Source organism: Bos javanicus, chromosome 6, assembly GCF_032452875.1.
Source record: "Bos javanicus breed banteng chromosome 6, ARS-OSU_banteng_1.0, whole genome shotgun sequence".
NCBI classification, from domain to species: Eukaryota; Metazoa; Chordata; class Mammalia; order Artiodactyla; family Bovidae; genus Bos; species Bos javanicus.
In genome coordinates this window covers 72,638,743-72,654,055 of record NC_083873.1, presented here as the reverse complement: position 1 = coordinate 72,654,055, position 15,313 = coordinate 72,638,743, and the positions used below count along the sequence as shown (strand labels likewise).

General features: G+C 41.7%; 2 protein-coding genes across 2 annotated transcripts in view; one reads left to right on the top strand and one right to left on the bottom strand.

Annotated features, from left to right (window-relative positions):
- POLR2B (RNA polymerase II subunit B) overlaps positions 1–2,617 on the bottom strand; it is a 45,215-nt gene extending 42,598 nt beyond the window's left edge. Inside the window, exon 1 of the mRNA XM_061420267.1 lies at positions 2,468–2,617. Within this exon, the coding sequence (XP_061276251.1) occupies positions 2,468–2,486 (19 nt within the window). The 5' untranslated portion in view covers positions 2,487–2,617. The remainder of the gene's footprint in view (positions 1–2,467) is intronic.
- Positions 2,618–2,731: 114 nt separating this feature from the next.
- LOC133249588 (nitric oxide-associated protein 1) lies at positions 2,732–13,577 on the top strand. Its single transcript, XM_061420274.1, has 7 exons — positions 2,732–4,581; positions 5,498–5,662; positions 6,283–6,488; positions 9,121–9,252; positions 10,250–10,366; positions 12,868–12,988; positions 13,265–13,577. The coding sequence occupies exons 1-7, from the start codon at positions 3,324–3,326 to the stop codon at positions 13,459–13,461; spliced, it is 2,196 nt and encodes a 731-aa protein (XP_061276258.1). The 5' UTR covers positions 2,732–3,323; the 3' UTR covers positions 13,462–13,577.
- Positions 13,578–15,313: the final 1,736 nt, after the last annotated feature.

Sequence of the window (15,313 nt, the reverse complement as noted above, 5' to 3'; positions counted from 1 at the left end):
CCTAAACAGAGAAGCCACTCAGAGATGTTCCAGTCAGCAATCCTAGTCCTTGAATTTTTCTAGGTTAGATGCCAGATGCACTGAAAGCAGAGTGTGAGTAAACACTCCAGATCACAATCCCCAGCTGTCAATATCCAGCCTTTGTGTCTGCCAACCACCAGCATCAGGCAACAGTCAAGCCATTCCTACTATGCTCTGCCCAAATTCCTAGCCCATTCAATTCAAAATAATTTCTAAGTAGCCAAATTTTGGGGTAGTCATGCAGCAACAGTCATGTGTGCAATGGGGCATTTGAAAAATCAGTGTGCACCGGTCCTAATATTAGTCTCATCTTTTTTTTTTTTTTTTTAATTTTTTTCCAAGTGTGGGTTTATTTTGAAATTATGAAGATTTCTACATTATTTTTTATTACATACAATAAAGCAATGCTTAGCTTAAAGTAAAACTTTCACATTTAAAGTTTTTATTTTAAAAATATTTTTATTTTTATTTATTTATTTTAAATAAAACATCTTTTTATTTTAAAAAGATATTTTTAAAATGTAAACACGTAAAAGCCACCAAAAAAGTTGATCATATCTTGCAGTATAGGTTTATCCTTAAATATTTACATATCAAATGCTGTTTAGAAAAGATTTAAAAACTGGCTAAAAATCATTTACAATTGGCAATGATTAAAATATCCTTGTCTCTGAAAAGGCGTATTAATGGCACATAATGAATTTACTGTCACAAGCACTTAACAGTTTAATAGGTATGTAGTTTTATCAGTATACAAAATGCTCTTAGATGATCAGTGCAGTTGTTCTGGAGTGATCGCTGTAACAGGAAAAGGCCAAAAACAGAACATCGACTTTCAAAAGGTCTTTTCAAACAGTCTCCTTCTTATCAAAGAGTTTTCAGCTCAGGAGAGAAGAACAGCATTTAATTACTGCACCCCTTGCATATGGGATGTATGACAAACTATTCCAGGTCATCGACAGGAGCTGCAATCTGCAGAATAATACAGCCAGTCCCTTCTCATGCCACCAAAGAGCAGCACACAGGTTGAGCACGAAACACAAAAGCATAACTGTTGCAAGCAATCTCATTGTTTCAAACATTTTCTTCAGTTGTTTCACAGGTCCCATTGAAAAGCATGTACTGGCTAAGGCAGCAGTATTTCCAAAGGTATAAAACACTGCAAAAATCTTTATGCCTCCAGGGAGACACAGCAATCCAGTTCCAAGGATGCAGAAGAAGATGCCACTGATGAAGGATATGGCAAACCACTTCAGCCTGGTGTTGAAACTAAGGGATGAGGCATCATGGACCTGCAGGGTCAGGCCCTGTTCCTCCTTGTCCTGGCGGGGTAAAAAAACTAAGGTATCTAAAACAGCTTAGAGATTTCTAGCTTTGATGACACACTAGATGTTATTATCACAAGCACACAGGAGAAGCTAATAAGGCTGGAAAAGGAGCCGTAATAATCAAGTTAGTTTTATATTTATTGATCATTTATCCCTTTTAACATTTTTCATGTCTTCTAGCTTGTGAGAAATGAGAATATATCACCTACTAAAAAATTAAGCTAAGATTTTTTTTGAATTTTTTTCGCAGATAGAACAAGAATACAATGATACTAATAAATTTCTAGATCCAAGATAAAAATGAGACACAAGTTTCAACAGCAGACCTTAAGTTTCTGCTTCTATTTTCTCCATGAAGTAAGCAAAGGAACAGAAGAGTGAGGGGCAACCAGAAGGTTGGGAGCTAGAAGAAAATGAACTCTGAAAAAGGAGTTGTGGAGAATGGAAGAGGGAGCATTAAAAATATACAAAGAAAATACACTATTCATGACTAAGATTTCTACATGTAAAAAGAAAAAAAGACATAGCGTTCCTGTTCAGTAAAATGCATACCATTGAAAACTGTGTCATATCGTGGTAAGAGGAAATGTAAATATCACCTTTTAAGGTAATTTACTTAGGCATATAGCAACATGAAGAAATGCCAAACTGGATCAAACCCTGCCTCCCCCCCAACACACACACATATACAGAAACTATATTCTTTGTCCCCGGGGTATTACCAGAACCTAGCACAATGTTTGGCACAGGCCGTCGCTCAAAAACTATTCAACAAATCCACTACCTCTGGCCTTAACGTAAATTTGAAAAGGAGCTGTGCTTCAGACGAAATCAAAACAACTGTACCTGTCGTATGGTTCTGCAGGCTACTTTCAATACGGGAAGGGAGCGTCAGATTCAATCAAGAGAACAAAAGTCCCCCTGACCGAGATCATACAGGCTACGTTCCCTGCACCCTCCGCCTCTCAAAATCTCGGATCCGGCCTGGGGCTGTGGGGAAACGACTGGGGATGTGGTGGGGCAGGCCGGGGAGGGGGCCGCATTCCTTCATTCGTCCAACTCCCCACGTTTCCCCCCCGTAAATGTGTCGCCGAGGAGTGCCCTGACTGGTCACCTACCCTCGTCCGCGTCGTACATCTTGGCAAACGGTTCCCGAGCCCCTCAATCCAGAAATCACACACAGGAAGGCGCGTAGCTGCCACCGACCACCGCAAAGCGAGGCGAAGTAGTTTCCGTCTCCGGCGTACCCAGAATACTCTGCGTCCCACACGAAGCCCCGCCCATAAAGGCTCCAATTAAGGTCTGCGCCTGCGCGAAGGCCGGGGGAAAAAACGTGATTAAGGGTTAGTATTGCACATGCGCGGTTTGTGGGTTGAGGTTCCTTTTCTTTGAGTGGGAGGACCGCTGCTTACAGTCTCCGAGTTGGCTCCTGCCAATGAAGCTTTGTTTTCTAGTGTTGTTGCACAAATAATGGCACCAAAAAAAGAAAGAAGATTTAATAATAAAAGGTTTAATTTTCGCCGTTCTCTATTTTTTCAGTTCTAAAGATTTAAAAACACGAAGCTTTTAAGAAGGATTTGTGTACAACTATGCATCATATTTTTTAAATGTTTAAGAAATGTGATTTTAATGCTGTTGCACGAATAATGATACCCGAAAAAAGCCAAGAAGATGTATTAATAAAAGGTTTTAATTGTGGCTGTAAGTCTGCGACATTCTATTTTTAATTTTCCAGTTCAAAAGACAAACACGTAGCTTCTAACAATGTGACTTCTTAACAGCAGGTGGTGCCACGGACAGCGCGTTTGTTTAGCCTGAAAGTTGATAAACCCTCACTCACTAGCCTATTCGACCGATCTACGCTAATCTATGGCCCGGGTATCGCTTTAAGTAGGTTTCTGGGCCACAGAGCCTTCATCGCGAGAACTCACGAGATTAGACGTGGAAGGAGGAGCTTCGGTGCAACGCTGACGAATGACGGCTCTCTGGAACTCCTGGCCTGTCCCTGCTGTTTTACGCTCATCTGGGGCCACAGTGCGTGTGCGAAAAGGTGGCTCCGCCCTTTTGCCCACTCCTGCATTTCTCATGCTGCCCGCGCGCCTAGCTCGCAGGCTTCTCTGCGGCTTCTTGCGGGGACCCACTCCCATTGTAACGCGTAACGGCGTCCGGGAGACGCTCCTCGAGAGGAGATGCGCTACCGATTACTCCTCCCGACACTCAGCGGGCCTGGGACGTGGTCTTCCTCGTGGCGCGACAGCGACTGGGGGTAACCCAGGAGGGGCTGACCTGGAAGAGAGTTTTCTGTTCCCTGAGTATGTCCTGGATTCGGAGTCGGAAGCAACCCTCCAGGACCAGCTGCGGGAGCTGCAGCAGCGGCAGGAGGAGGAGGAGAGACGGATAGAGCAGCAGCGAGAGGAGAGGCGGCAGCAGAAGTTAGGCGCCGGCCGGCGGGTACACCAAGTGGTGGGGCACCCAGACCCAACGGTGCCGCCCAGCGGCCAGAACTGTTCTGGCTGCGGTGCGGAGCTGCACTGCCAGGACCCCGGCGTTCCCGGCTACCTGCCCAGCGAGAAGTTTAACAGCGCGGTGGCGGAGGAAGGGGGGCTGGAGCGGACTGTATGCCAGCGCTGCTGGCTGCTAGTGCATCACCGGCGCGCCCTGCGCCTTCAGGTGAGCCAGGGACAGTTCCTGGAGCTGGTGAGCGCCGCGCTGCGGCGGCCCGAGCCAGCTCTTGTACTGTACATGGTGGACCTACTGGATCTGCCCGACACCTTGCTGCCCCACCTGCCCGCCCTGGTGGGCCCCAAGCAACTGATCGTGCTGGGAAACAAGGTGGACCTGCTGCCCCAAGACACTCCCAACTACCGGCAGCGGCTCCGGGAGCGACTGTGGGACGAATGCATCGGCGCCGGGCTCCTGCCGCCCCGCGGCTACCGAAGAGCTCAACGTTCCAGTGGGGACCGGCCACGGGGCGGGGAGGACAACGCGAATCTTCCGTCGAAGTCCAGCACGGTGCTCAGAGACGTGCGGCTCATCAGCGCCAAGACAGGCTATGGAGTTGAGGAGTTGATCTCCGCGCTCCAGCGCTCCTGGCGCTACCGGGGCGACGTCTACCTGGTTGGCTCAACCAACGCTGGCAAGTCCACTCTTTTCAATACGCTTCTGGAGTCCGATTATTGCATCGCCAAGGGCGCTGAAGCTATCGACAGGGCCACCATCTCTCCTTGGCCTGGTGAGCGTCCTCTTCGTTTTCTGAAAAGCTGGTAGTCTGATCGTGATTCACTCTCCTAGTCATGTATTCTTCCTTAATGTCCATCAGGGGCTGATGGGAGGCTTCCCTTTAAAAATTCTCTACCTACTTTGTTCACATTTCTCTTCCGTGGCAGCTTAGTGCTTGCAAATTCAGTATATGTTGTAGTAACTTTTCAATAGAAATAGAAATACTCAATGGAGTATTCCTATGTTCAAGCCACCGTTCTAAGCACTTCAGGTGAACCAGAGGACAATGTTTGCTCTCTTGAAGGTTTCCCTTGTAGCTTTAGTCATTTGTAAGTTTCTCCAGAAAGTCCTTTGATTTTTGTGGAGAAAAGCCTCCTTCCATCCCTCAGTCTTACTCTTCATATCTTGAGTTTACTCATGAGATTCTATAGGTTTAACATATGAATAATTCACTGATGCAATATGTTGTGTGGCTTCGCTGAAAATGAGTCAACTTTTATTTTCAGTCAAGAAACATCTGAAGTAATTACAGAATGATTCCTTCTGTGACCTGTTTTTATGTAACAGTTGGCAAAATGAACTACTTCATTTGTTCCTTTGAAACCAGTGTTTAACTTGGCTTGGTAAATTGTATTCTCTGTCTTGGACTTTGGGAGACTTATATACAGAAATGCTTTTATACCTGTTAGTAGTATGCAGAAGATGGAAAGAGATCAGGCCTATAGATTTGGCGTTCAGATCCTAGTTGAGCCTGTGAGCCAGTCCTTGAGCCTATTGCCTTATCTGTAAAGTAAGAATAATTTTGTAGAGGGTTGTCATGAAAGTTAAGAGAAATAATCACAGTACTCAAGATGGTACAGGTCCTCTTAAATGTTTTATTCCATTTTCCTGTACAATGTTTATAACAGTGTATGTATTTGGTATTTCAGGTACTACATTAAACCTTCTGAAGTTTCCTATTTGTAACCCAACTCCTTACAGAATGTTTCAAAGGCAAAAAAGGCTTAAAAGAGATGCAACTGAAGCAGAAGAAGATCTTAGTCAACAAGAACAAAATAAACTGAATCTCTTAAAAAAGCATGGTTATTTAGTAGGTAAGTGTCTTCTATAGGAAAACTAGTGTAACTGTATGCTAAAATTTTTTGTTGAGCATCTTGAAATACAGCTCTCTAGGGCTAGCCAGTTTTTTATGGGAAGAGACACTCCCTCTTTTTAGAACATAGAGACCTTTTAGAGGCAAGGCTGCTGTTTGGAAGTCCAGAATTCATTGCACTGGGAAAATTGAGATGGTAGATACTTGAAGAAATCCAGGAAAGGAAATGTGAATAACTGCCTATCTGGCTATTGTTAGAAGTAGAACCATGTGCACTAAGATGCCAGCCCCCTCCTTGCAGACCATACAAGTTGTTGAACTGTAACAGCTTTAAATTGGATTGTCCCCCTTTCCTTAGTATCTCTTTCCAACCTTAATTTACGAAAAACTGATTTCCAACACTCTTCCCCTCCACCGAATGTGCACAGCCAGCCACACTCATTTCCTCATTACAAGAGTCTGACTCTGGCTGCATTTAGAAACAGAGAAAAAGTATCACTGTAGTCTCACTTCCTTCCAAACACCACAGTTAGTCTTAGTAACTTGTTTGAAGCAAACAGAAAAATTACAAGTCAAAAGCTTTAAAGGAGTGACTACTAACTTCAATATAACTTGTTCTAGGAAGGGTTGGAAGAACATTCTCATATTCAGAAGCACAGAAGGATAAAGCTGCCTTTGAATTTGATGCCGATTCATTTGCCTTTGATATGGGAAATGAACCTGTTCTGGCTGCAGATAAATCCACCAAACGAGTAGAACTGACCCCAGAAGATGTGAAAGATGCCCACTGGTTTTATGACACCCCTGGAATTACAAAGGAAAATTGTGTATGTATTTCATATCTTTTAGAAACATTAACTTTCAAGTGCAGGAGTACTATTTTAATCAGCAGATGAAAAAAAGACATCCTTTCATTTTAGACTCAGTTCTGATTCATTCATCAGATTGTTTCCTTGGTGAATCTATATGCCATTTGGTAGGCGTCACTTCTGACAACCTGTTTCTATCTTTGTGATTTTTACCTTAGAGAAATATTTACAGAATCCTAGATTTTAAGGTTGGAAGAAATCATAAATGTCACTGCAGTTCAGCCACCTGTCCCATACTTGAATTCCCTCCATAACATATTCACCAAGAGGTGCACTCACTTTGAACTGAAGTAAGGAGGGACTCACCCTCAGCTAAAGCAGTGTCACCTCATGTCCCAAGGTCACCCATTTGATCTTTGACCTGCTCTTTATATTGAGCTGGGCAGTCTCCCTATACATACTTTGTACTTATTGTTCCCCAAAGGTGTATGGAATAAATGTAATGCCTCGGTCCCTCTGCCAGACATTGAAATGTTTTAAAGTATAATGTTCTTTCTTTCTTACTCTACGCTTTTCTTCTCTGTCATTAATTCATCTTACGAACATGGGGACTGTGCTGACATAATCCAGATGATTTGTCTTCATTTCCTGGAGCTATTCTGAGAATAGGCTATAAACACATGACACTTTCCAGCATGAGTTCTAATTTGTTTTTGTTCTTGAAAAAGTGATACAAAGTACTAAATTTCTTAAGTAGGTGCGGCCTCAGATGAACCTAATTTAGAATAGGATCAACTCATTGTTTATGTCCAGCCTTTACTCCCTTAGCAATTCAGAACTTCACAGAGTAAAGAAAAAGCCAAGGAGTACAAGAATTTGGTAAGATTTAAATCAAAATCTGACTTTAAAAATTTGAGAAAGTAAAAAAAATTGGCTAAAAATCTTTTGCAAGCTTGTTTCTTAAAAATAAAAAGAAAATTTTTTTAAATGTAGTATCTAGGAAGATTTGAAAGAAAATAATGTAAGGGGTGGCAAGTAGTTTTCTTTAGTATTTGTGTTTGAAAAAGCACATGTAGGAAAGAAATATTTTAACACTTTTAGCAGAGACCCTAATACTTCCATTTCACAATAGAGTTCCTTGCTTCAGCTTAGGAAACTGGCTCCCACTACTATTGAACATTACTACTGCTATCACTTTAACTTTACCCACTCATCTTTAACTTTTAGGCTCAGTTAGGGCAATGACATGGAGAAGGCAATGGCACCCCACTCCAGTACTCTCGCCTGGAAACTCCCATGGACGGAGGAGCCTGGTAGGCTGCAGTCCATGGGGTTGCTAAGAGTCGGACACGACTGAGCGACTTCACTTTCATGCATTGGAGAAGGAAATGGCAGCCCACTTCAGTGTTCTTGTCTGGAGAATCCCAGAGACAGGGGAGCCTGGTGCGCTGCCATCTATGGGGTCGCACAGAGTCGGACGCAACTGAAGCGACTTAGCAGCAACAGCAGGGCAATGACATGACTGAAGCAACTTAGCAGCAGCAGCAGGTCAGGGATAGCAATTCCTTTAGTCAGGTATACCCTCTTGTCAATTGGTCAAAAAGGCAAGAATTTGCTAACTACTATAGCCAGCACTGAGACCCTCAAGTTTTTAGATACAAAAGTTCTCTCAGGCAGTTTGATTCTCTGTCAGTTTATTGATATATTTATTTAATGCCTTGAACCAGTGTTTCCCAAACTAAAGCTAGGAACTCTGTTGTAAAATGGAAGTATGAGGGTCTTTGCTAAAAGGGTTAGAGTAATTCTCTCCTGCCAGGAGCTTTAAATGTGCTTTTCAAACACAAGTACTGAAGAAAACTACTTGCCACCCCCTTACATATTTTCGTTCAAGTCTCCCTAGATATTACTTTTTTTTTTAATTTTCTTCTTACTTTTCTTTAAGAAACAAGTCCACAAAAAGCCATTTTTTTACTTTCTCAAATTTTTTTAGTCAGATTTTGATTTTAGTCTCACCAGAATCTTGTACTTCCTGGCTTTTCTTTTCCATTTTCTCTAGTCTACTTAGGAATCTTCATCCTCAGAAGTCACAGGATCCATACCTTTGTGTTGTTGTTGTTGTTGTTGTTTTTGCTGAGTATTTGTAGGAAATAAGGAAAGTGAATACTGGAATTTAGCAAAGATTCTTCAAGCTTTTTACTTGAGCCTAGAATGGGGTGATCACTCTCACTTAATGCATGCATAGCTGCCACGAGGACAAAACACAGCACATTACCTTACCATTACCTGAGAATTGCTGCTCCCTAGAAGCCTTGACAAGAGAACATATTTTTCTATCCTGGAATTGAATCATCAGTGTGTTCAGATCACACAAAATTTGATAGAATTCAGAGGATGCTGTTGTTTCATATACCTGTATACTGCCATTACTTAAGATTAAGTTGTGAAACAAGAGTAGAGCCAACTATAAATTGATTCCATGAGACAGAAAGAAGCTATGAATTTTATGTGCAGCAAATTCTGGAATACATACTTTGATGTATTGTGAAGCCTAGAATATATAATCATAACTTTTTATCTTACAGGTAAAGCACGATACAGCATATGTTCATTGAAAGTAATTCTCAAAAAAAATCTGCACTTTGCTTTACAGATTTTAAGTCTTCTAACAGAAAAAGAAGTAAATATTGTATTGCCAACACATTCCATTATTCCAAGAACTTTTATGCTAAAACCAGGAATGGTTCTATTTTTGGGTGCCTTAGGCCGCATAGATTTTCTGAAGGTAAGAAAAGTCTGTACCATTGAAAAATGACTTTATTTTTGGGATTTACTTTAAGCAAGCAGATATTATCAAGACTAGCAAAATGTTGATAACTAGGTCATGACTGTTGGGGTTGATATCCTTTTATGTCTGTGTTTTAAAATGTCTGTAATACAAACCTGGGATAATGAAATAGTGGGAAAAAGTCATAGGTCTTAAAAAAATTGTCTTCAAAAAACAGCTCAATGTCCCATACAGCTTGACATTAAAAAGATAGTTTCCCTCTCCTGTGGTATTATTTTCTGTGGAAATCAGAGGGCATACGTTTAGGGGCAGGGTTAATATGGCATTAAATTAATTCCACACTCTATATCCGATGACACGTACACTTTTATACATGTATTTTTTTGGTTTGGTATTCATTTACATAGCATCATTTAGAGATTTTAAAGCATCTATAGAACTGCTCCCCATTTTTGCCAAAGTGAGCAGAAAAATGGAAAATGAAAGATGGATATGCACACTCAGTGCAACCTGTGGCCATTGCCTTAGCACACATCTTGGGTTTCTGTTTGTTCATAATTTGTTGAAAATTTGGCCTTACATACTTGAAACATTACATACATTTTTAGAGACCATACAATATTAACATTTTAAACCAAATTTTATACAGGGACAATTAAAGCAGATGGTATATTCATTTGTTTTTCATAAAAATAGACATTTAAGTATCCACAAAGTGTATATAAGGTATCATAGGTTTATTTACATGGGTGTAAGTGCATTGCTTCTGCCATGTTTTTCCTACCTTCCTCTTTTTTTTTTTTTGGCCACACCACATAGCATGCAGGACCTTGGTTCCCCGAACAGGGCTTGAACCCAGGCCACTGCAGTGGAAGCACAGAGCGCTCAGGACTGGACTGCCAGGGAATTCCCCAGATTTTTTAAATTGTACCTTGTAATGTGCTGGTTTTCTAAGTTTTCATTGTACAGATAAGTTCTTTCTTCCTTTCTTAAGGGAAATCAGTCAGCTTGGTTTACAGTTGTGGCTTCCAACTTCCTTCCTGTTCACATTACTTCATTGGACAAGGCAGATACTATGTATCAGAAGCACGCAGGTCATACGCTACTGAAGGTGAGCCAACATGATTTGATGGTTGAATAGTTAGGTTAATACACCCTGGTAGTCCCACAGCCCTGATAAAAAGCCTTTGTTGGACAGAAGCATCTTTGTTACATCATCAGCTAGCTCTCCCTGACCTTGTTCACCTTGAGGATTTTGGCTATAAAGTGAGACAGGCTCTGATAACAAAAGGGATGTTGGATTGGACTGACCCCGGGATACTGACAGAGCTGGGTTTTCTCTGGGTGACACTGTCCAGTATGGTAGCCACATGTGGCTATTTCAATAAGTTAATTAAAATTAAATAAACTTTAAAATTTAGTTCTTTACTTGCACTAGCCACTTTTTAACTGCCCAGTGGTCACATCATTTCAAAAAGTTGCGCTGGTAATGTGAGTGAGGAGACATTGGATTTTCTCACAACTGGGTGATGCTCCTGGCATGTAGTGGGTGGAGGCCAGAGATGATGCTAAACATAATGCGTGCACAGGACAGCCCCTCACAACAGGGAATTATCTGGTCCACATGTGAGTAGTGCTGAGTTTAGAAGCCCTTGTCTGGGTAGAAAAGCTCTTCTCCCAGATTCTTAACCACAGATACTTAGAGACTATCGTATGTCTTCTCTCCTGCTTACTTGATCCTTCCTTTGACCTGTTAAGCAGTGTGTGAAAATTTCTCTGATCTTTCAGAAACAAAACTAAAGTGTCCCACTCCTTCCTCTTCTTTACAATCAAGCTGACTCCTGCTCCTCACCTCCCATCCTCTGCAGTCCCTGCTGTGCCCTTTTTGTGCCGCTGAAATTGTTCCAAGTTCTCTAGAAACCGAATGGGGCCTATTTATAGTTCTTTAACCAGACCTGAATACACACTGTTGGCTAGCCTGTAGTGTATGATGGTTAAGATCACTGGAGCTAGGCTGGGTTCAAATCCTACTCTGCTCCACCACTTAGTGAAGCTGTGTGACTTGAGGCGAGTTTCCTTTACCTCTGTCTGTTGTGACCACACCGTGAGGTTGTGGAGAAGATCCAGTGCCAGGGCACCGCTGTCACTGCTGTGTAAGTGTCTGTGGCGATGAGGAGGGGGTTGGGACATAGCTCCTGCAAAAATACCAGGTGCATCCAATGCAGATGCGATTTACATTAATGAACGCTCATACAACTAAAAATAGGTCAAAACGCACACCTGCCCTTCAACCAGGATAAAACCAACCTGACTTCAGAAGCAAATGCTTCTTTCTCTCTGGACTGAAAAAGCCAGAGTGAAATTAAGACTCCATTGAAATAACTGGCCTAAAGTTGATGCTCCAGACACATGTAGGATTTGAGGGGAAGGCTCCACCTTCATGCATCTGTGTAGTCTTCAGGGTGGACTCACTGATACTTCTCAAAGCGACACCAGGCTTCTCTCCCCTCGTAATACAGTTTCTTGGGCTGCTCTGTGCCTCTGCCTTGCCTTCTGGTTTTCATTCATCTCCCAAGTCAAAGTCAATCCTACCTCCTAATCATCACTGAGACCAGCCTCACAGTCCAAACTGTAGCCTGCTTTCTGAGATTATGAGGTATAATCTAGACTCCAGTTTTATTGTCTTCCTCCCACCCCCACCCCACTACAGCTGTAGTTCTCAACCAGGTTGACTCTTACCACAAGGCAACATTTGGCAAAGCCTGGAGACAGTTTTGGTTTTCACAACTTACTGGATGCCGAGTAGAGGCTGCTAAAAATTGTGCAATGCACAAGACAGCCTCCTCCAACAAAAAATTATTTGGCTCAAAAGGTCAATAGTGCTGAGGTTGATAAATCCTGCACTGTACAGGTTTTTCCAAAATATAAAGCAGGTCCCAGTATTCTTTTTCATTCTTTTTTCTTTCCTGCTTATGATTCCTTGTTAGTTCCACATTACTGAGAAGTCGAAACTGAAAGCCTCATCACTAATACACACACATAACACACTCAGCACAGTTAAACTACAATTCTCTGAACTCATCATCTTTTTTCCAATTTTTGTGTCTGTACGTTACTCAGAATACCTTTCAACACTGAGTAACTTTAATCTATTTTTCAAAATTCTGCTCATTAATGGTTTTATTTGACCAAGCCACATTCATTATTCCTTTCACAACCATAGTACTTAATAAATTGCCTCTCATTGCATATCTTACCTTTTATTTACTTGCTATTTCCACCTTCTGATCTCCTCAGGAGCAGGGACCATACTGTAACGTCTGTGTTTGTGTTCTTAGTGATAAACACAGAGAAATCCATTAATAAATAGGTAAATTATCATTTCCAATAATGGAAACACCTGTAAACATAAAGCTGATGTTAACCATTATCCATGTACCCTTGGTTTCTAATGAGGCAGGGATTAACCTGCGTGTCCAGACAGGCCTGTTAGTTTAATGGTTTTATTTTTGATACCTGTACAATATTATCTTATCAGTGCCTTACTTAATATTAGAGTTATCAGGGGTTTCATTTGAATTTCCAAATAACTTTATCTCCTCCCAATGGAAGGTACCAGTGGGTGGAGAAGAAAGAATGGCAGGATTTCCTCCTCTTGTTGCTGAAGACATCACGTTAGATGAAGGACTTGGGGAATCTGAAGCAGTGGCTGACATCAAGTTCTCCTCTGCAGGTAATTTTACACCAAGCACAAGAGTTTATCATATTTTTATACAGATTTGCCTTAACTGACATAAGCCAAATATTTTAAGAAATACATGCTAGATTATCCATAAGATGCAACCTGCTCTGAAAATGAATCTGTACATTTTCACAAATGTATTGATGCTTTTTAAAAAAAATAGTGAGGCAGCAGTAGCCTCCCTGGGGTCTCCATCTGGAGCTGTGTTTGGTGTTTTTAATAGGATGGTTGCTAACACCGTCTGTGTTTTTTCATGTGCCTCCATAGGTTGGGTAGCAGTGACACCGCAGTTTAAGGACACACTGACCCTCCGAGGCTATACACCTCAAGGGACAGTCCTGACAGTCCGGCGCCCTCTCTTGCCACATATAGTTAACATCAAAGGAAAGCGCATCAAGGGAAGTGTGGCGTATAAAACCAAAAGGCCTCCTGCTCTTATGTACAATCTGCAGAAGAAAAGATAGATACGTGAAGCTGACCTGTTCACATTGAAGATGAACTATATAGAACATTCTGTGTGCATCGCACCGCATTTTATTAAATACTGCTGTAATAAAGCCCCCTAACCCTTTTTAAACTACCAAGGACCATGCCTCTTTTTAATGAACTGAGTTTGTAAACACGTTATTTTTTTTAGTAAGGTACATACATGTATGTATCTGTGATTCAAACATACCTAAAAGAGAGTTCTGCTACATTGTTTTCTCCCACTAGTATTTGAGACCAGATGGCACTTCTCATTTAGAAAAAAGCAGCTTAGCAGTTGGCTTAAGAGAAAATGGCAGAAAGTTAATTTCTCCAAAATATGCTATCTTAAATCAGAGAGGTGAGTAAGCGGCTGCACTTCACGTAGTCAGCCAAGTACCCAACTGGGGAACACACCATGGCTTCCATCTCTGGGTCTAAGGTGGTTGCTCAAGTTGTCATCCTTTCACAGCAATGGGAAGAAGAGAAGAGTGTGAAGAGCATGCAGCTACCGTACTGAAATGAAGGGAAGAGCTGGAAGTTGCCCACATCACAGTGTCCAGTGGTCAATGTTTCCATGGCCACACCCTGCCATGAGGAAGCTGGAGGATGTAAACGGAAATGCAGAGTCAGATTTTTATTACTTAGGGGAAGCAGCAGTGAAAGAAATCTTGAAAACAAGTAGAAATTTCCCTTACCTAATCTAAAAGTGCCTGAAAATCTTAGAAAAGGATTTATGTTATATCCTTTTGGAATCTGAGATCTATTCTGCAAGGATCAGAGCACTTCAACTATTTTATCAACATTTGTCTGTAAACACTGTACATAAAACATTACACCAGTCAGAAGTGTTTACCTTTAAGTATTTCTAGTCGATTGAGTGGCCCTATAGCTGTGGACAATGAATTGGCAAGTCAAGTCCCAGGTCCCATGATGAGATGAATGCTGTGAAGTTAATTGGCCTGAAACAGATCCCTGAACTTCCTGTAGACTTAGGGTTAGCATTAACTTTTTAATAGTCCTGTATTCTCTGACAACATATACACTCGAGCCCCCTCTCCCCTCTCACTAAGTAGGTCATTATAGGATAAATGGTCAGTATTTTAAAATGGAACTTGTAGGGCTTTTTGGTAGCTCAGTGATAAAGAATCTGCCTGCCAATGCAGGAAACACGGGTTCAATCCCTGATCCGGGGAAATCCCATGTGCTGTGGAGCAACTAAGTCTGTGTGCCTCAACTACTGAGCCTGTGCTCTAGATACACTGTGCAGCAACTACTGAAGCCCACGCACCCTAGAGCCCGTGTTCCATAAGAGATGCCACCACAGTGAGACACCCATGCACTGCAACTAGAGTAGGCCCTGCTACCCCCAACTAGAGAAAAGCCAGCTTCACCAACAAAGACCCAGCACAGCCAAAAATAAAAAGTTTAAAAAACTACTTGTAAAAACCATAGGTCTCACTTTCATTATGTTTCAAAGTGAATACTATTGGCATCTTGGGGAAAGTGGTTCTATATGTGTATCCTTCATCCCCAAATACCAAACGCCACTAGCAGCACCCCTGCCCCATTCCTCACTGTGACAGGGGAGAACCCTGACATTTCTAGACCCACCCTCTAGAGGGCGGTAGCTCCCCAAGTTAAGAAAATGGTAGCTGGTTTCTAGTTTATTTTGGAGAAAATGAAATACTGTTTCATAAATTAAAACTGTGACCATTATATTTGTGTACTGTTTGCAGTTTGGAGCTTAGGCCTGAAATCTTTAGATTAAAAAGAATATGGTAAACGTGCACTTATGGAAAAATATAGAACCCAAAAACTGATGCTGTATTTACCCTGAAAACTTAAGTA